Below are 23,180 nucleotides of genomic sequence, written 5' to 3' on the forward strand. Positions count from 1 at the left end.
CTGGATAGATGAAAGGAGTGACACTGGTATATACATTTTGAAATAAGGAAAAGAGAAGTGGAGCGGGTATAATATATATTTCCTCTAAAGATAATTATCAGCTGATACGTGACTTTAAGAATGAACAGGAAAAGGAGAAGGGAAGTGAAAGGAAAGGCATAAATGACTACTTGAAAATGAATAGTCCAAGCTGGACGTAAGAAAATACATATGTAATGGAGAGGATGAGACACTGGAATAGCAACCCAGAGAACATGGAGAACTACTTAGCAGACATGACATTGTAAAGAGCAGGGCAGTAGCCTAGCTACTAAGCATAGCAACTGTGCAGTCTTGCTACAGCAGTAGTTATCAGTTAACTTGCTTTTGTCATCACTTGCATGTTTTTGTTTAAATAGCTTTAGATATATATATATATATATATATATATATATATATTTTTTTTTTTCTTCTTAAAAGTGTGAATAATAATTTAAGGAATGTGGCATTGCAAGTTTTGGAATAGACTAGATGTCTTTTCTTTGCACATTTTGTTTGTGCAGCTTTGTTCCTTCTGATTACTATAATAAACTAAGAAGCTATGTTCTATAAGCTTGCCTCATTGCATGGTCATTCGTTACTCCAAGTAACAAAGAGTACTTTCTCTCTTCCTTTGTGTGTAATAGTGACATATGACTGCATTAGATTATCATTTGTTTGATTGCAGTGGATAACACTGTGCTGCAAGTGCTTGAGCTTTCCTAAAATTTTAACAATTTTTTTTTTTTTTTTATAATAAGCATTTGTATGAAAACAACCACTTCTAAAGTGATGATCTCGGGTTACCATAAACATAAATTTTATGTGCTTTATTGGATATTTCATACAAAATGATAGAGATGAGGGATGTGCAAGGAAGAAGAGTCAGGATCAATCTGACGACAGAATCATTTGCCACAATATGTTGATATTTTACACAAGCTTACAGAAGTGTGCCTATGTTGTCCTGTATTTTACATGTGTCAGTTTTCTTCCACCTGTGCTTGTTAAGGGGGTATACTAAAGGTATAGGGGAAATCCAACAGATGACTTTTCTTTTAGTTTTAAAGAAGAATAGCTTATTAGTTTGTAGCTTCATTATCCCTGCATTTTAGAAGTTACCATTTGTATACACTGCAGCGATGCTTTGGCCATAATGAAATTCTTAAATGTTAAAGGTGCATCTTCAATACAAATACCATGGCAGGTGTGATGTCAAGATTCTGGTAAAGCTATATGTGATTTCCAGCAGTAACAACAAGAAAGTACATTATGTTTTAAACAGAAGAAACAAGTATGTCATGTCTGGAGCCTATGTAATATGGCAAAAAAAACAATATAGTGTTTAACATGACAGTCAAAATGTATGATATTAGACAAAACTGTCAAAATAAACAGTACATGATTTCATTAGTACTTAATCATGTAACCCTTCTACCTGGTGGCTGTGCATGGTTAAAATTCTTAAAGATCATAATATTGCACAACATTAATGCTGAACTATTCAGATGCCATAGAACCAAACCCCATTGTCTTAGTTTAGCAAAAGCCCTTTTGTTTTGTAGGGCAGGGTATTATTTATGAGTCATGGTAGATGTTTGAATGTTAAAGAATAGACAGAAGGAGAATGTGTATTAATGATATGACCTAAATAGTCACATAAAGGGCTGTCACTAGAGACTTCAAGTTAAATAGAGGCTGTCAGGTAGACATGACTTTGAGTTGTAAAGTTTTTTTTCCTGAAGTTTCAGTAGTTTAATGATTATGGGTTATAATTCACCTTTCTCCAGTTCTTATTTTATTCCTGGATGATCCATTTATTTTTTATCTTTTTTTGTTTCTTTTGTGAAAGATAACAAAATTAAATAAAATTGTCTTGCTAGTAGTCTTCAAATATAAAGTATACTATTTTTATAGTTCTTTTTTCTATCTGTCCATCTTACTGTATGTTCATGGTACAGTTCTGCTCTTGAATCATGTTCTTCCTTTGTCACAATGTGCAGGTATGCAAACATTATTATTCGCTCTTATTTACCATCTGCACATTATATTACACATGCATCTGACTACATGTAGTTTGTTGTTATTTTATCTTTTATTTCATCTTGCCCCCAGAAAAAGAAAAAGACAAGTAACAATCTATGTGTGCTATTGGATAGGATGACATTTATTAACCAGTGACTGTGACCATTTTTTGCAGATTGGTTTAGAGAAGTTTGTCTCATGGCTACTGTACAGATGTATGAATCACATGAAACCAAGTAATATTTCAAAACTTGTTTCCATATAGCTATATAATGGTTCCAGAATACCAATATAGTTATGTAGGTTAGTATTACCCATAAACTTGTCCTGCCAGAATGGTGAAATACTGATATAATGTTCCAGAAACAGTTCCGGTGTTTTCAGATTCTTTCTCAACCTGCCATATAGTTGAAGAGAGCACCATACAGACAGTACCTATGATCCTGAAAAAATGCTATGTCAGGTCTAACTGCGTTAAATGCAAAACTCAGGTAGCCCTGAAGTAACTGCAAGGCTCAGACCCTCACTTCCTTTTCTCTTACATTTCTGCACTAAATTTTTAATCATTTTTATATTCCTAATACACTAAAATAAAATAAAAAAAAAACAATGAATATAGCCTGTTTTGCATTTGTTTGTTGTTACAACATAATGCAATCCTTGTATCTACACATAACTTAAAATATTTTTTCTCTCAGAAAAGTGACTACTGTACACCGACAGTAAATTATTCATGTAAATAACATATTTATTATCTCACAGTATTTTTTTATTAGTCCTCATCTAAGCAGGGATTAAGAAATACTGAACTGTTCAAATTGCATGAGTTCTAATGAGGATCTTGTTGGCCTGTGTTTGTCAAAGTGCTAATCATTTTCATTCCATTTTCATTCTTGTAGTAAGGGAGACTACCTCTACAGATCATAGGCTCATACATTATAGAAGTTACAAGGCAACAGAGCCCTGATTCAATTTCTGCCTTGCCAGTACATACCTTTAGGGCTTACCTCTGCTTTCAAGGAGGACTAGGCCCAGCATACCAGGGTTGAATTTGTGAACACCCATCCAGTGGTCCATCTCCTTTTTAAATGCAGATAGTGTGTCACACTGCTTCATTTGAAGAAAATTGTTCCAGAAAAGGGCTCAGCGATACGTGAAAAATCTATGGGTTTCACCTTTTTTCAATAATTAAAGGCAAGACAGTTCTGCTTGAATTGCAGCCTGGAAAAAAAACTTTCACTTTATTATGCACTGGTTTATTGTGGCTATTACAATGAAACTTTTAGATTTGTATAGCATATGTGTGGGATTCCTAATACTGATATCGGTGTTCCCCAAGGATCCATACTTGGTCCTCTACTATTTATCATTTTCACAAATAAAGTCCACTTGGCTTCCAATCATGCAAACATAGTCCAATATGCAGATGACTACTTACTTATATGCTCTGCATGCTCTTTCCATGAACTCCTTCAAACTACTCAAAAAGCCTTCCTTGACATCGAAAATTTCCTCTCCATCTGCCAGCTTATCTTGAACCCCAGTGAAACTAAACTCATGCCCTTGACTGAAAAAAATACCACTCCCTATATCCTACCTTCCTCATCCACTCCAGCAACAACACTAAAACTGAACCCATGGAACACATGAAACTTCTTGGTGTTACCATCAATAATCTCAGATTTGATAAACACAGAGCTACTACCATCAAAAAGGCACACATTAAATTAATATAGAGTCAAACCTTTCCTCACTAATGCCACCAAAAAATTCATAGCCAACACACACTTGCTCTCCTTCCTTCTATATGCCTCACCTATATTCACTAAACTTAGGAAAACGGACCTAAATAAGATGGAATCTTGGTATAACAAAATAGAAAAATTTGCCACTGGCCACCCCTACAGATCACACCACTGTAATGTACTATAGCAACTAAAATGGCTGGAACTTCCAAACCTACTAACATTCAACCAACTAAATTTCACACATAATGTCTTTCTCCACCCTATCAACTGCACAGCCCTAAAAGACTTGATTCACCCTTATAGCACCAATAGATCCCTAAGAACAACTAGCAAGCTACTTCTAGAAGTAACTAAAGCCAACAATTACCATGGTGACTTCCTCATATCAAACAAGATATCCAAAATCTAGAATTCCATACCCCAATCAATCATCAGCACCAACAATCCATTAAAGTTTAAAACACTTCTGAAAGTACACCTTACAAATAAATGGTTAGGCTCTTGCATCAACCATGGATGAGCAATCCCTTCTCTACTACACCCTTTTTTCACCCTGTTTCTCAAACATTCTCTCTAATTTCTTCTCCAAAATTTCCCCCCTCTTGCTTTCTCTTTTTATCCCCTCACTGAAACCTACCTTTCTCTCCCTTTCCCTCTCATCCTCTCCACTTTCAAATCACTCAATTTTTACTTCATTTGTTCTTCAGTACTTTTGTCAGTCTATAACCGGTCTGCTCTGACAATTACTCTAGGCTCTCTATTTCCCAATAATGCTTCCACAGCATTAATTTCACCCACTTTTTTCAGTTTGCTACCTCTGACCCATTAATTTCACTCCTCTGCTGTACCTCTCCAATCTCACATGTCCTCCACTTTGTCTCAATCTTGCAATCTTTCTTTTCCATCGGCACAATTTCCATGTCACATCTACTATCAGTGCTACTACTGCTGTTAAATAGCATTTACCTTTATTTACCACTTGCTAGACCCTAATTGGTCGGCTTATGTATTTTCACTCCTAATCTAGTCCTGAACTATTTTACTTACTTATCTGAAAATCTTACCTATAGTTATTGAAGATATTAACTCTTGCAATTATTTGCTATTTTGATATGTTTCAAATGGAATTACACACCTGTTATATTTTTTCACTGCTACCTTTTGTTTTTCTTCTTTTTCCTTACTTTGTATGAGTATGTCTTCAAACATTTTGTATATATTATTGTACTCTATTAGTAGTAAGTTTCTAAGGCTAAGGTTATGTGTACCCATTCTATATTGTTTCATTTTTAACATTTTTATAGTTTGTCATGCTAATTGTTGGAACTTTTCTCTCTGGGCCTCAACTGAAAAGAGGCTAGCTATTCTCAGCCCAGTGGAAAATCCTGGTAAACAAACGTAAAATAAAATAAAGAAAGAAGTATAGCTGATTAATAACATTGTGGTCTTTGAATATGGCTACATCTTTCTCTGTTTCTTTTTTTTCTCTTTTTTCCCCATTTAGTTCTTTCCTTTTACCTTCACACATGTCTGTATAATATCATTATAACTTTACTTGGACATGTTGCTGTGAAGTTATCCAACAGGCCACACATTTGGGCAGTTTTGGGAAGTGGAGGCTGTCTCACCCCATGGGCTATCATGCTGCTTTTGAAATTAGGGATCTGTTTCCTTTATGTTGTCAGTAAGTATTGCTGGTGCTAGTCCAAAGTATAATTTTCTACCTCTGTCATTATTATAAGCTAGACATAGGCAGGACAGATATATTTAGCAGTTTGTTTTCCCCTATTTTATTTATTTATTTATTTACTTATTTATTTGTTTTCTATTTGTTTATTGGGGAAGTGGGCTGGTCTTTTGACTGTTTTCTCACAACCCAAGCTCAAAGGTCAGAAAATGCATCACAGTCTTTCAGTAAACAATATTTATATACAAAAGCAGTACATAATGGGAAGACCGTGAATTGAGAAAAGAAAATATATATGGGTCTAGGACTGTTGAACGAAAGCTCGTTTCACCAAAACTAAGATGGGTGGGCACACTTTCACGAAAGTGCATTTTCACCTAAAGTGAGCTCGAAAAAAAAACATGACAGAATGGCTGAGATTGCGGTCCAGTGGGGATAAGGGAATATGCCCTTTTCCCCACTGTAGTGCAATCTCGGAGTGAGAATATAAAAGTAGGGTGGGTACAGCCCCCCATATGGGGGGTGTGGAGGGGCTTGCCCCCCTGCATAAACATGTTTACTGTTTTTTTTTTTTGTTTTGTTTTTTAATGTTGTGTTTTGGGGGGGGTTTGCAGACTTTTGCGGAAGTGTGCTTGACCGTTTCAGTTTTGTTGAAACATGTCATCGGTAATTAGTCCTAGATCTATATATATATATATATATATATATATATATATATATATATATATATATATATATATAATGGAAGCTAAGATATGTATTAAATGCAGTACAATCATACATATTGTATATAAACTCTTACATGAATGTGAAATATGCTCATATAAGATGCCACATTAATAGTTTGAGAAAAGTTTCATAAATGTATTCTATTATTCTTAAGGGATGGTAAGTTACCTAACCATTGTTGCAGGTAGCTTCAGTAAAGTGGTGTTCTTTAAGTGCATCTTTGAATCTCTCTCAATGGTGTTTAGATCTTTTATGTCTATAGACAGGTGGTTCCAGGTAGCAGGTCCAGTCTAGAGACAGCAAACTCACCTACAGCAGTTTTAAATGGAGGATATACAAGAGACAAATTTTTGTCCTGTGTACTTCTGTTTACATATGAAGGCACGCCCATTCAACGCATGTCTTTCGAACGCCCACGGTCGAGAGGGTGTTCGAAAGACATGAGTTGAATGGGCGTGCCTTCATTGAAGGTTGGGCGTCGGGCTGGCAACTCGACATCATAAAAAAAAAAACAACTGCCAATCATTAGCAAACCGGATTTCAGCTGTGGCGACCCCTATCCGGGAAAAGCCGAAAGACAAACAACAACAACTTCTGTTTACATAAAAGCTGCCTTGAAAAGGTGTTTTCACTCTTTAATTGGTTTCTTTAAGCCGACTTTTTTATTTTATTACTGTTATAATCCCCAGGGTTTCAGTCTCAGTTTTGTTCCTATTAAGACTTATTTTTCTCAAGTTTTGTTTATTGATTAAATGATCCAAGCTGCATGAGAAAACCCCACTTCATATAACATGCTTTAGTGTGAGGCAATGAGAACTAAACTACATCATGCTAATCATCAGCATTTTGTTTCCCTTTTGAGATTATCACGCATGCTAAAGCATATTAAGCTTAAGAAAAAGAAAATGCTCTGTCCGATAGAATACACTCCCACTGACTGTGAAGAAGCCATAAAAATTATCTTCACATAAAAGCTGTGATGTTTATTTTGTTAACATACAAGCTCATAGGTGTGTACTAGGCCAACGGCTCTGGAGCCTTTACAAGACTAGCCCATAGAATTGCCCTGGCATCATGCCGCCATTAGTTCCCAGTGCCTCTATCAAGTAGAGCCACTGGAGTGATCCCTGGGGTGAACTTTCTATTTCCCATCCACTCATCAACATTTCTCTTGAAAATGGCCAGTGAGGTGCTCTGCATGACATGTATGGGAAGTGTATTCCAAAGCATGGCCAGTCTCTGGGTTACGAACCTGTCCCTCCAGCACGTTCTGTTGATTGTGCAATGAGGTTGAGGTCCCTGGAGCGTGTTGTGTGGAGGGACTGGGATTTCTTTAGGTGTAACATTTCTAACAGGGCTGGGTCAGACATGGCTTTGTAAGTCAAGCAGAGATCGCCTCTTAATAGAAGATATGAGACAGAGAAAAGCTGGAGTTTTTTAGTCTGTCCATGTAGGGTATGTGTTTAAGGCCTGCAATCCTCTTTGTGAGGTACTTTTGTGGCCTTTCTAGCTGTTGCAGGTGTTTAGTGAGGTACATGCCGAATGGGGCATTATACTCGATGACTGGTCTAATGAGGGAAGAGTAGAGAGAGATGATGCCCTCTGTCTTCCTGGATGCAAAACCCGTGGTAATGAGATGTGCCACATAGAAGAACTTTCTGACCACAGTGGTAATGTGGTGGTCGAAGGAGAGGTTGCTATCAACCTGTGTCCCCAGATCTCTTATAATGCCTTCAGTGTTCAGTGGGCTACCATCAGTGTGGTAATTAGTGGGAACTGACTTTTTCCCAAAGGGAATGATGACGCATTTTTTGGCATTAAGCTTAAGGCCATGGTTTCGACACCAGTCGTTGGTCTCAGTGAGGCCTTTCTGTAGGATGTCTACATCACTTGGGGAGTTAATAATGGCTACCAGCTTGCAATTGCCAACAAACTTGGTCAGCCAGCATCCCTCTGTGTTGGCCTGGATGTCTGAGAAGTAGATGCCAAACAGGAGAGGACCCAGGACTGATCTCTGTGGAACTCCACTCATGACTGGTCGGCAGTCTGACTCAGAGTCTGCTACTTTCACACTGTGGGTTCTATCTGTGAGCCAATTTGCAATCCACATAGTTGTATAGGGGTTGATACCTAGTTTGGTGAGTCTATCAATAATGCCAGGGTATCTTTCCTTCTAAATGCACTACTCCTTGACAGGCCACATCAGTGATTATTTAATGCTGTTCAGGTAACAGACTTGATACCACTAATGTCGGAGTGCTCATAAGTTCATAGGTGTGTACTAGGCTAATGACCCTGGACCCTTTATAAGCCTAGCCCATAGGATTACCCTGGCATCATGCCACCCAATCTTAGTTATTTAGTGGAAGATGTTCTAGCCACTGTAATGTGTGTCACCTTGCTTCAGACGCACACATATACACACATACATACACATACACACACAAACACCACAATCAGCTGTTTTTACACACAGAATGCCTCTGACTCCAAAATATAACTACTTTCTAACTGAATAGATACCTGATCTATGTCATCAACTGAAGGAAAACTTAGCAGCACAAATGTATTTTATTTGGTTTCATAAACATGTACACACAGAGAGATACATACAAACACATACAGACACACACGAGGATGCAAATATTCCCCCTAATAAGCTAATTAGGAAGTCATTTGCTTTCACACACAACCTCCTTATCCCCCACCCCACCCCCAAAATACTGTCTTTCTGATTGAGTAATCCTGTGATGTTTGACTTTGATTAAGTGAAAAAAAAAATATGGCAAACAATATATTTCAACTTGATTCACACAGACAGACAAAGATGAATAGACAAGCACACACACATGCACAGACACACACACACACACACACACACACACACACACACACACACACACACAGTATCCATAACAAGTTACATTGATTATCTGTTACTTTTAGACAGAGATTGCCTTACAACCACCCCAGAATTAGACCCATTTTGGCTGGGGTCACCTCTGTTGTTTAAGAGTATATAATAAACATAGACACTGTTCTGACAAAATATTGCTTTTCATTGATGCTATTCAAGTATGATGAAGTTCTTCATAGGTTGGTACTAGGCTATCGGCCATAGGGCCTACACAAGCCTAGCCATAACAATTCCCTGGATATTTCTTTCCACAATATTTACTTCCCTGGACCCCTGTCTAGCAGGGTGATTGACATGATCCCTGGGGTGAATTTCCTATATCTCTTCCAATCGTCAAGGTTCCTATTGAAAAGGGCCAAGGAGGCGCTCTAGTTGACATGTATGGGCAGTCTATTCCAGAGTATGGGGAGTCTCTGGGTCAGGAACCTATCCCTCCATCATGTTTTGTTCGTTGTGATGACAAGGTTTAGATCCCTGGAGCGTGTGGCTCTGAGATATTGGGATTTCTTTAAGTGGAGCATATCCAACAGCTCAGGGTTTGACATGGCCTTGTATGTTAAGCAGAGATTGCCTCTGAGTAGAAGGTATGCCACCTTATAGCTGGAGTTTTTTTAGATGGTCAGCATAGGGCATCTGCTTTAGGCCTGTGATTCTTTTAGTGAGGTATTTCTGCAGCCTTTCCAGCTGTTGCAGATGTCTTGTGAGGAACATACCAAATGGGGCGTTGTACTCTATAATGGGTCTAATGAGGGATGAGTACAGTGGGACAATGACCTCCTTTTTTCTAGATGAAAAGCCCTTAGTGATGAGGTGTGCCACATAGAAGGATTTCCTGACTGTTGTAGTGATGTGGTTATCAAAGCTGAGACCACTATCCACCTGTGTCCTTAAGTCTGTCATCACACTTTCAGTGTTTAGTGTACTGCCACCTATGTGGTAATTCATGGGTACATGGTTTTTCCCAAAGGGGATAACTATACATTTCTTGACATTAAGCATGAGCCCATGGCTCTGTCACCAAGCATCTGTTTCTGTAAGGCCCTTTTGTAGAATGTCCACATCATTTGGGGGTTCAATAATGGCTCCCAGTTTGCAGTCATCTGCAAACTTTGTTAGCCAGAGTCCCTTAGTGTTGGCCTGTACTTAAGAGAAGTAGATGCCAAACAATAACGTTCCCAGGACTGAACCCTGAGGTACTCCACTTGTCACTTGTCTGTATCTGGATTTGGAGTTGGCTGCTTTTACAGTCTGGGTTTTGTCAGTAAGCCAGTTAGCAACCCATCGAGTGATGTAGGGATTTATGCCCAGCTTACTAAGTTTATCTATGATTCTAGAGTGGAGGATGGTGTCGAAGGCCTTGGTGAGGTCCAGATAGGCTGTGTGGACTGCCTTATCCTTGTCCACAGCTCTGGAGACTGATTTGAAGAAGTCAATCAGGTTCAGGAGACAAGATCAGCCCTTCACAAACCCAAACTGGGTGGTGTCCAGTGTTTGAAGGTTGCCACTCTCTTTGTTTATAAGTTCCATGATAATGCATTCCATGCCCTTGTAGATCAGGCTGGTCAGACCGATGGTACGGTAGTTCCTGGGATCCAAGGTGGATCCCCCCTTGTGGAGTGGGATAACTGTAGCTGTGCATCACTCAGTGGGCACGAAGCCTGAGGTGAGGCTATGATTAAACACTTAGGTGAGGTGCCAGTTCATTTTGTAGTTCATGTAGTACACAGCCCGGGATGTCATCTGGTCCCATGAATGCTGTATTCTTAGCTTTGGAGAGTGCAGTTTCTACCTGTGTAGCCATGATTACCGGAATTTGGCAATCTTTTGGTATTGAATGGGCCCTTTAGGGGGTGAGAGGGGGTGAAGTTGGCACTAAATCAATCTGCCAGGATATTGGCAATACCCTTGGGATCAGTATATTTAATGCCACTCTGTTGTAGCTCAGAGCAGACCTGAGCATTGCCATTTAGATTCTTGACATAACTATAGAATGCCTTGTGGTTGTGTAGCTTTGGAGGAATTTATGAGGGATCTCAGCTTCCTACTGAGGCTGGTAAGGGAGTTTTTTGCATCCTGGGATTTTACTCTTTTCTGCAACAGTTTCTTCCTTTTGCTGTATAGTTTGTTTATGGCAGGGGACCACCAGATTGGCTTCCTTTTTTTGGAAGAGAGTATCTTGGTTCTATTTGGGATGGCATGATTCATGCATGAGTGGATGTGCTCGTACTGTGCCTTAGTGTAGGATTCAGCAGTCGAACTTTCAGCTCCCATCTGCATGGGTGTCATGAAGTTTGTCACTTCTGACTTGAGTAGCATGAAGTTGGCTTTGAGAAGTTTTTTACGGAGATTTCCTAACTGGGGTGTGGTGGTGGGATGTGGATGTCAAGGGTGATTAGCTTATGGTCAGACCTGACCAATGAGGGGATGACCACTGGTGTGGTGCATCTATCTCCCATGTTGGTATTGACCAGGTCTAAGATACTGGAGCCCCTGGTGGGACAATGGAATTTATAAATTCCAAGAACCGTTGGGAAAAGGTGTTGGTACCCGAGTAGTTTTCCCAGTTGATGGCAGGGTAGTTGAAATCACCCAGTATTAGGGTGTTTGGTTGTATTTTAATATTTGCCAGTATGTCTAAAAAGGTGTAGTGAGAATCTTGGGGCATGGTGGGGGATCTGTATAAAGCTACAATTTCGATTGCAATCTTACCTAGTGTTAGTTGCACCTGGAGAATTTCAGATGCATTGTGTTGGGCAACTAGCCTGGAGGTGTGAATATCCTTGGAGAATATGGACACTTCTCCACCTTTAGTGTTTTGGTCTTGGTTTGGTGGCCGAAAAGTGTGGTAAGAGTTGTAGCCTGGTATTGCTGGGGTGCTCTCTGGTGCCTTGAACCAGGTCTCAGTTACTGCACAGGTATCGATGTTCTCCATTTTTAGTAGTACCTCGAGAGAGTGTTCTTGTACTACACATAGATAAATCAGTCACACATAAGGATTAAGCTTTCACTGAATAAACAATTTATCAGGTACATACTATTGCTGGTATTTTTCTCAGTATTCTTGAGCTGGGGTGGTACTTTCGAGAGAACATTTTCTGTTGAATGTCTGAGAGTGGGGCACCAAGAGGCCACCTTTGAACAAGACCATTATCACATGGAAATAACCTGTCCTCTAGAAAAGGCCAGAGCCAGCATTTTACTGAATAATCAGAGTTTACTAAATCCCATCATTTTGGAGACCATTGCCACTGCTGATAGATTTTAACAATAATAAATCCAGTCATTTAGAATAGTGTAACAAAGGAAGATACCTAATTATGCTTAAAAATGTTGTATGACCATAATTTTATCTGAAGTAATTCTGTGTCCAGTTATTTAAATCTTTTCTCAAAAATATCTCAGGATAAGTTATAAGTCAAATACAGCATATGCCATGATTGGAGAAATGCTGAAACTAAATTGGGTAGCTTGTTTTGTCTGGCAGTGAGAAACATAAGTACCTTCCTCTCAGTTACTGGGCAGCTTCCTTCAATGGCTTAAGTTTTATTTTCTGTTTAACACAGTCATGTCTGATAGCAACTGGAAGGAGCCAAACCAAAAGCACTAATAAAGAGAGAGAAAGGTTTGTAGATCAAAATAGTCTCCCACACACAATTTTATTTTGGGCTTCTGTGCGTAAAGCATAAGCCATTTATTATTTGTATCCATACAAATTGTAATGGACGTTTGGCCAACTGCTGAAAGAAAGAAAAATTAAAGGGGACAATGAACACACTTGATTGGTGCCCTTTAAATGGAAAATTGTGTGAAGTGCAGAACTTTACCAACACAAAAGAGGCAACAATATGTAATGAAAGTTCTACAAACTCTTAATCACTGTTCCGTGTAAGCCAAATGAACTGAATCCACTCAAAATTAAGACTATTGCACATTATTAAATATTTTATCTATATCCATACTGCCCAAGTATAGCTGAAGGGCTTCTTACTACAGACTGCCGTGTGGTATTCACTGCAGCCTTAGAATTCACTTCATGACTGAGAATGAGGGTAAGTCAATTAGCCATCAAGATGGTTACAGAAATTCTGTTCATTTATACTCTGACTTAGTTACTTTAGAACATTTTGATGAAATATTATGTCCAAATCCAAGTCACAGATTCTACTTATGTTTTATAAAACTAACTCGGCTGCCTTGGAGCTATGTTTTCAGCTACATTCTTGTAGCATTGTGCAATAAAATCCCTGCCAATTGACTAGTTTTGATGAATTGCATCTCATAGGTTCATAGGTTCATAGGCAGGTACTAGGCTATTGGCCCTAGGACCTTTATAAGCCTAGCCAAAAATGTACCCTGGCTTTCGCCACCCAAGAAAATTATTTTACTGTGCCCCTATCGGGCAGAGCCACAGAAATTATCCCTGGGGTGAATTTCCTATTTCCCATCCAATCATCAAGATTTTGATCCCTAGAGCATGTAGCTTGGAGGGATTTCTTTAAGTGGAGCATGTCCAACAGCTCTGGATTTGACATAGCTTTGTATGTTAGGCAGAGATCGCCTCTGAGTAGGCGATATGCAACGGAGTAAAGCTGGAGTTTTTTGAGACAGTCTGTGTAGGGCATCTGTTTGAGGCCAGTAATCCTCTTTGTGAGGTATTTCTGTGGCCTTTCCAGTTGTTGTAGATGTCTTGTGAGGTACATACATACCAAAAGGGGTGTTGTACTCTATAATGGGTCTAATGAGTGATGAGTAATGGGGAACAATGACCTCTTCTTTTCTGGATGAGAAACCTTTTGTGATGAGGTGAGCCACGTAGAAGGATTTTCTGACCACTGTGGTGATGTGATGATCAAAGGAGAGACTACTGTCCACCTGTGTCCCAAGGTCTCTTATCACATTTTCAGCATTAAGTAGACTACCAGCTATGTGGTAGTTCATGGGTACAGAGTTTTTACCAAAGGGGATGACAATGCACTTTTTGGCATTGAGCTTCAGGCCATGGCTTTGACACCAGGCATCTGTCTCAGTGAGGCCCTTTTGTAGTATGTCCACATCGTTAGGAGTTTCGATTATGGCTCCTAGTTTGCAGTCATCTGCAAACTTTTTTAGCCAAAGACCTTCTGTGTTAGCCTGTACTTCAGAGAAGTAGATACCAAACAGGAGAGGACGCAGGACTGAACCCTGTGGTACTCCACTTGTCACTGGTCTGAAGTCGGATTTGGAGTCTGCTACTTTCACAGTGTGGGTTCTGTCCATGAGCCAGTTGGCAACCCATCTTGTGACATAGGGATTTATACCTAGTTTAGTGAGCTTATCTATAATTCCAGAGTGGGGGATGGTGTTGAAAGCTTTGGCGAGATCTAGATAAGCTGTATGAACCACCTTACCCTCATCTATGGCTTTGGTGACTGCTTCAAAGAAGTCAATCAGGTTTAGGAGACATGATTTGCCTTTTACAAATCCGAACAGGGTAGGGTCCAGAGTTTGGAGATTACCAATGTCTTTGTTTATGAGTTCCATGATGATATGTTCCATGGCCTTGCAGACCAGGCTCGTCAGGTTAATGGGGCAGTAGTTTCCTGGGTCCATTGTGGCTCCCCCTTTGTGGAGTGGGATAACCGTTGAGGTGCGCCATTCAGTGGGCACAAAGCCTGAGGTGAGGCTATGGTTGAACATGGTACTTAGGTAGGGTGCCAGTTATTCTGTAGTTCATGTAGAATGCAGCCTGGGATATTGTAAGGTCCCATGGATGCTTTATTCATGGCTTTGGAGAGTGTGTTTTTTACCTGTGCAGCCATGATTACAGGAACTTTGCATTCTTCCATTATAGAGATGGGCTCTCTAGGGGGTGAGAGGGGGGTAAAGTTAGCACTGAACCCATCTGCCAGGATGTTGGCAATATCAGTTGGTACTGTACATTTAGTGCCATTGTGCTGTAACTCAGAGCAGATCTGAGTGTTGCCATTGAGATTCTTGACATAGCTATAGAATGCGTTGTGGTTGTCTTTAGAGTCAGTGGCAATTTTGTTTTCATAACTAGCTTTGGAGGATTTCATGAGGGATCTCAGCTTCTTACTGAGGTTGACCAGGGAGTTCCTCCAGTCATGGGATTTTACTCTTTTTGCAACAGTTTCTTTCGTCTGTTGTAGAGTTTGTTTATGGCAGAGGACCACCAGATTGGCTTCCTTTTTTTGGAGGATAGCATTTTGTTCTATTAGGGATAGCATGATCCATGCACTCATGTAAGTGCTTATAAAGTGCATTTGTGTAGGATTCAGCAGTTGTACCTCTATTGTCCATCTGCATGGGTGTCATGAAGTTTGCCACTTCTGTCTTAAGAAGTGTGAAGTTGGCTTTGGAGAAGTTTTTATGGTGGTTTCCCTAATTGGGGGTGGGGGCAGGATGTGGATGTCTAGGGTGATTAGCTTGTGGTCAGATCTGACCAACGAGGAATTGACCTCTGGTGTGGAACACCGGTTGCCCATGTTGGTAATGACCAGGTCTAGGATATTGCTGCCCCTGGTGGGGGTGTGAATAAGTTGATCCAAGGCATTGGAATTTTTGAATTCCAGAAAATGTTGAGCAAAAGAGTTGGTACATGAGTAGTTTTCCCAGTTAATGGTGGGGTAGTTCAAGTCGCCCATTAGTAGGGTGTTGGGTTGTACCCTAATACTTTCCAGTGTATCAAGAAATGAGGAGTGAGAATCCTGGGGCATGATGGGGGGTCTGTAGCAAGCTACAATTTGGGTTGTGGTCTTGCCCAGAATTAGTTGCACTTGGATAATCTCGGATGCATTATGCTGTGCAACTAGCCTGGAGGTGTGGATATCCTTAATGAATATGGACACGCCTCCACCTTTAAAACTTCATTCCTGGTTAGGTGGCCAAAAGGTGTGGTATGAATTATAGCCTGGTAATGTAGGGGTGCTCTCTGGAGCTTTGAACCAGGTCTCTGTCACTGCACAGATGTCGATGTTCTCCATTTTAAGGATTAATCTCTTTTCCTTGAGTGGGATTATTATTTGATTTCTTGCCATGAGCAGGATTTGTAGCTCATTTGCAACTGCCCCTGCTTTCATCATCATTAAAAAAGCTCACCAAATGGATATGTAGCTAAGATAGGCTGAGAATTAGTGGTGCAGGGAGTCTTGTAATGATTATTTTGTGGTTTAATAAGTTTGAATGCTAAGACAACTAATAGTTTCATCTTACACTCCAGATTTCAATACAATGATGATATTGTTCAAGAAGGAATGCACCACAGATGTGTTTCTGTCACTCATGCTGTTAGTTAGTCAAGGGACACCTTTAGACCTTCAGCCGCACATTACTTTATGGCATAATACCACATTCTCTGACACTTTATGTTAATTTCCCAGGGATATTCAGCCTCTTAATAATGTTAAAAAAACAGAGTGGATTTGTGTGTGTGTGTGTGTGTGTGTGTGTGTGTGTGTGTGTGTATGTTATATTATTGGTGATATAATGTGCATCTGCATATCAGTGTATTAATTGGGAACATTTGCTATGTTTGGAGCACATTACATATCCAAGAAGTGTAGTAAATTGACTTGTTGGAAAAGTATTTCCCTGCCATTTCGTTATTGTGACTTGTTTTTTAAAGTGCTATCCACCCTTCAGTTTTTTTAATAAATCATTTATTGGTTTGTTAAGCCTTAGCTGCATTATTTATTCTGTATATTAAAATAAAATATTTTACTTCCTTTCAGTCTAGGATGTACCTTTATTTCAGCACTTTTTTTATCCTAATTACATATCAACCATCAGACACCTCTGTTAGACCCCCCCCCCCCCATTTTTTCCAGGAGGAGGAGGGAGGGCATTATTCATGAAGCTGTTCAAGGATTATTTGCTTTTCCTAGCCTTTATTGCCACTGCTGCAACCTGGGGAAATGGTTCTTCCATCATACTAGACTCCCACTTATGGATGTTCCCATGCACATTTATATCCTCCAGTTTACAGCATCCACATTACAAGGTGTGCTGTCAGGCTGGTACATTCAGCCACTGATAGGAGTCAGGCTTGTAGTAGACCAGCCTGCTATCTCTCACTCTAGGATGAGGTGACCCAATGGTGTAGTCTCATTCCACTCCTCTTTGGCCAACTCTTCTAGTACTCAGGACATTCTAAGTCATCTGAGTGTCAGTCCATACTTTTTACCTCTATGGCACAGAGCTGATTGTCGAAGGATCACCTTGATTATTTTCCTTTGAATGTAAATGTTCCTGGGTTTGATTTTTAAATATGCGTTGTTATTGATATTTCAGTCAACATACACATTTTTACACAAATTTAGACTAGTTTGAATTTGGTGTGAGTGTGTGCATGTGTGTGCCTTCTGTGGGAGGTTGGGCGCCGGGCTGGCAGCTCAATACCGTAAAAACTCCACTTTCAATCATGAGCGGACAGGTGATCCGCTGTGGCGACCCCTAACCAGGAAAAAGCCGAAAGAAGAAGAAGATTTAACCACTGTAGAACACCACTCAGTCTATTTTACTTACTGCTTTTTGCTTGTATTACCTTCCTAAAGACTATTTTGATATTTTGTGTAACTCTTGGTAATTTTTTGATAAAAATCAGTACTTTTTAAAGATGATGGCAAACCACAGTAATCATCATTATAAATCCATGTTTCCCATCTTTGCATTTGGTTGGAGTATCACATCAACATTAAGTTGTTTGAACTTCCTGCTTTTAGAATGTGGATTGGTATTTATAACATAGTTACATGAATAACTTCAGTTCTCTGGAGCTTTTATGAAAATAAATTAAGATGTGAAACCAGAATTGTTGCCATCACAGAATGTTACTTTATTAGCTGAGCTGCAGTCAACTTGGAGATTGTTGTACTGACTAAAATGAATGTGATGGTGGTGAAACTCACTGCTACATCCATTAAATAAAATGTTTGCATTTCCCTTTGAAGTGTTGTTAATGGAGCATAGCCACTGTCAGACAGGTTGTGGTGGTAGTGACTTTAAGTCCAAAATGGCTGCATAGGTCGCTCTTGGTTACATTTCTAGTTATTTTACTAATTAACATTCTGAGTACTTCTGAGCTGTGAATTTGTTCAGTTTGTGGCTTGGAGTCTCTGCTGCTGGGTTTTGATTGTTATCATGGAACTACGTGTTTTGTTGGCAGTTTTACTGAGAATGATAACATTCTGATCAGCTTTGACCAGGACAACAAGCTATATGTAATGTTCTTGAATATTTTGGCAGCAGAGTTAGGTGAAAGATGTTACTTTGTTCAGTAAACCCTGAAGAATCAGCCATTGAACTAATAAGAGAGCTTGCTTGCTGTTCTGTTTTTTTTTTTTTTTAAGAGTACCTAGCAATCTAATAATCACCGTCTTAAATTGTTGGCTAGATTGTTAACAGTATTACACTCCAATCATCATTAGTTAGTTAGTTTGGTTTATTTTGCTACTTGTGTTACATGAACTTTGTAGGACTGTAATCTATTTGAAAGTGGGATTTCATACAATCAGTGTTAGAAAAAATGGAGACTATGGCAATATTTGTCAACATATTCACCTGAATGCCAACCTGTAGTTGGACTGTTTGTTTTTTAATTATACTAACTGTAATGCCATTTTTTCCCTTGATGATCATTTAAGTATTGTTGCTGTTGCTCAAATGAACTAGTTAAACATTTTTATTTATATGGAGTGCTTGTTTGTTGAATAACACCTCATATTTGTAATATTGTACTTTGTATACATCTCATACATTTATGCTTTAATAGTTGTGCAAAGCGCTTAGACTTACGCACTAAAATAAAACAGAAGTTGAAGATGTTTTCTAAATGATTGTTCTTAAGCTTACATTTTACTGGGTAATTCCAGCAATTTCTACAATTTTATTGTTGCAGCAAGGAAATCTGTGAGGCAAATGACACCATCATGTGCCCTATGTGTGAGCGCAACTGTTCGTCATGGAAATTGAGTGACAGCTGTATATATGCTAAGGTATTTATTTTGTTGTAAACTCAGCCAACAAAGTGGACAATGAGGGCTATTGTATATCAGATTGATGCGAACTGTATAATGAAATTGTTATTAATAGTTTATTTATAGTAAGAAAATATGATTATTATTATTATAATTGCAGAAATGTAAAATATAAAAGAACTTTTGAGTAAAACATTAACCACCTGCATGTTTATTACTTGCCTGGTACATTTCTTATGACATTTCACATTATGTTGATTTAACTGTAAGAAAGGATTACAGACTTGATTATACATTACAGAACTAAGACATTAAACATAATAGGTTTTATCCTTCTTATGAATCACCCTTACTATCCATGTTTTATAGGTTCATAGGTTTATAGGTGCTTACTAAGCTATTGATCTGTGAGGATCTTAAAAAGCCTAACTTTCCAATACCATAGTATTTTTAGCCCTTATATTTTGTGCACAAATAACTCAGAGATGGACAGAGCAAAGATGTTTTGGAAAACTTAACATGTTGACCGTATTGATGAGAGACAAAATAGTTAAACCAGGAGTGAATTTGCAGTTGCCTGTCCATTCATCCAAACTATATTTGAATAAGGTACAAGAAGTACTTTGCTTTATCTGGAGTGAAAGATGGCTCCACAGAAGTGCAATTCTTCATGGTACATACCCGTACCTCCAACATTTCCTGTTTATATTGCAGAAGAAATTGAGATCCCTTGAGCAAGTGTTTATGCCACTATTAGACTTGCAAATGTAAAATAGCTCTGACAAGATACAGTCTGTTGAGGCTCTATATGTGAAGCAGCCTCTCAAGAGGCTTTATGATACTGAGCAGAAGGACAAGGCTTTAAGATGGTCCACATAGTTTTATAATTTAGGTCATTGATTTTTTGGCACCAGCTATATGTTTGGGACAGTCTTTCTTGGCAGATCATGATGTCTTCTAGGGAGCTGATGATGTCACCAAACTTGGTCAGCCACCAAAAACATTAGCTTTAACTATAAGAAATAAATGTCAAAAAGAAGTGATCCAGTGACTGAACTCTGGTGTACACTGCAAGTGACAGGTCTTTTGAAAGAGGCAGAGCAGTCCACCCTAATTTCCTTGTTTATTTGCTATCCAATGGGTTATGTAAGGATTTATATTTAGCTCAGAGAATTTATCTATGATTGCCCCATAGTTAGGTCACTTGTGTACTTGTCGCCTACTAAACCCCATCACTCTCAGGTGCTCCCCCCAACCTCGTGGAGACTGTATTTGCCAGTTCAGCGTTCACTGTCCCGTATAGTGGAATCACCTGAACGGGCACTATAACTACAGACTAGTGTACAGCTGCTTCTATTAGTGTCCTACTAAGCCTCATCACTCCCGGGTGCTCTTCCCAATCTCATGGAGACTGTATTTACCGGTTCAGTGTTCACTGTCCCTTATAGAGGAATCACCTGGATGGACACTATAACTACAGACTAGTGTACAGCTGCTTCTATTAGTGTGTAGGTGATTGTTTTAATTGTTGTGTACCTGGAACAGAATTGTTAGAGCTAAGCTGTATCATAGCATTTTCCCACGGTGTGCACACCAGCTGGCCCTTCCTGCCACAATTTTTAAACCCCGTTCCCTGCCATCTACTTAACCAAGTAACTACTTTTCCTTGGAAATGCCACTAGGTGGCGGTATAGGCTCAGATTATCCCACTTATTTCCCCATATTTCTCCCAAACAGCTTTTGAGCATTTGTAAAGCTATTCCTTGGTTTCCTGCATCTTACTAAAGCCTCCATTAATGACTGTTTTATATGGTTCAGTTTGCTACCACTCACCTAGCTGAACCTCACCTGCTATTCCCAGTAACTCAGAGTGAAAGTGAGCTACTATGTCACTGATTGGTTCTTGAGGCTGTGCCTTACCCCTTCTTGGTCCTACCTGCTCCGTTCGCCCTGCGGGCTCACTCCGCTTCCCTACCTTGACCCCAAATCCCACCCGCACCACTACTCCTACCTTTATTCCTACATGTTAATTCCTCCCCTTCCATCACAGCCAATCCAACTACAATCCCTCCCCACCCTCTACTTACTAACTCCTCCTCCACATACCCCATAACATCCTGTTCTTACCCCTCCCTCTCTCACTTTCTAACACTCTCTCATTTCCTGCTTCTTCCCACTTACTTAGCTTACACCAATCAACTATGGCCCCACATCTATCACAAATCCTTCTCATCCCCTGTTTAACCTTATTGATCCTAAGTCCTTTCTTCCATGCTACCTCATATTCTTCCTTCAAACTCCCATCCTCCTTCCTATTCCCCCACCCCTCTTCCCTGTCTCCATCCTATCAAATCTCACTTTCACAACATATCCCCCTCTCTAGTTCAACCAAACCCACTCCGCTACTTTAAACTAAAACTTTTATCCTCTTCATTCAAATGTCACTCACCCAAACCACTATCGTACCTCCCACAATCAACTAAGTCCAAATTACAGGTACTGTTCCCTTCCTTTAACTGCCTTTCCCTAGCAGGAGATATTCACCCCAACCCTGGTCCTAACACTAGTACCAATCCCACTCCCCCTATCACAACCAACATTACTAACCAAAATTTCCTCAAACTAATTACCATAAATGCCCAGAGTCTAAAAAACAAAACAGCCCTCTTCCATGCTTGGCTATACCATACCCTGCCAGACATAGTAGCAGTCTCTAAGACATGGCTAAAGCCCCAGATTACCAACTCTGAAATCCGACCCCCAGGCTTAGATGTGACTGCCCTAATAAAAAAGGTGGAGGAATAGCCTTAATTTAATCAAACCTTCTCTCCATCACTCCTTACCAAAGCCCCATTCCACAATTCAACAATGCAGAATTAGTCATAGGGATACTTAAAATGAATAACTATAAAATCATTTGTCTTATGGCCCTTTATATCCCCCCTGGTAACAATACTACCACCCTAGAATAAATTCTTCTAAGGGCCTCAACTAATATTAAACTTGAGACATATATATTAGGTGACATGAACATCGACTGGAGCAAAATCAATAGCATCAATTCATCCATATCTGTTAATCTATTTCATTTCACTCAACTAACTAATAGCATTACCAGACCCAATAAAAACAACCCCTCAGGTTCCACTCTGGACTGGATCCTAGCCTCCCACCCAAATAAGATCCTACACTCAGCTTCCTTACCAGACACCATGAGTGACCACTACCCTGCCTTTATCCATCGAGCAACCCACTCCTCCCATCACCAACATATCCATACTCACAACCTCACAAACTTTAACCCTACAAGTTTCTCCAACACCCTCAAACTAACAAACTGGGACAATCTAAAAACTCTTCCCATAGATAATGCAAAAGACTTCTTCAATAAAACTTTCTTAGATATCCTAAACTCCCCAGCCCCACCTAGCACTAAACAAATAAAATACAACCCTGTCCCCTGGCTATCTAAAGATATTAAAAAAATTATGCAACAAAGTGACAAGACCTGTAAACTATATCACCAAAATAAACACCCTGAAATCCTTCTTAAATACAAGCAACTCTGTAACCTAACCAAAAAACATATCATAATAGATACAAAGTCTTACTACACTAAACTCCAGACCAATCACTTCAAAAACCCTAAAAAGAGTTCTGTACCTCTATCAACTCTCTACTGAATCCTGGAACCAAAAGTAACCCTTGCCCTGACACCAGTAAAACTGATACAAAAATATCCACCCTATTCAACTCCTACTTTACGAACTCCATAGCTGAACTCACCAAGACCTTTCCCATTCACAACTTCTCCACTCTCCTCAAACCCTCTTCCCAACCTCCCTGTCCTAACACCTCCCCACATTTCATCTAAAGCCCATCTCCACATCCTACAGAAAAAAATCTCTCTAGACTTAACCCATGCTCTCCTGCCCCTGACAATATTCCCTCTCTCTATCTAAAACTTGCAGCAGATGGCATTGCCATCCCCATCAGCATTCTCATCAATAGATCCATACATGAGTCTTATGTTCCCAAATTGTGGCATGCAGCCTTTATCCTACCCCTCCATAAAGGAGGTA

The 23,180-nt window shown here is 39.5% G+C and overlaps 1 protein-coding gene across 1 annotated transcript in view; it reads left to right on the top strand.

Annotated features, from left to right (window-relative positions):
* Positions 1 to 23,180, top strand: part of ANO3 (anoctamin 3) — a 3,574,693-nt gene that overhangs the window by 2,502,358 nt on the left and 1,049,155 nt on the right. Inside the window, exon 13 of the mRNA XM_044059352.1 lies at positions 19,020 to 19,116. Within this exon, the coding sequence (XP_043915287.1) occupies positions 19,020 to 19,116 (97 nt within the window). The remainder of the gene's footprint in view (positions 1 to 19,019; positions 19,117 to 23,180) is intronic.

This window comes from Protopterus annectens, chromosome 17.part0 (genome assembly GCF_019279795.1).
Source record: "Protopterus annectens isolate FY-2018-M chromosome 17.part0, PAN1.0, whole genome shotgun sequence".
Classification (NCBI taxonomy): domain Eukaryota; kingdom Metazoa; phylum Chordata; order Ceratodontiformes; family Protopteridae; genus Protopterus; species Protopterus annectens.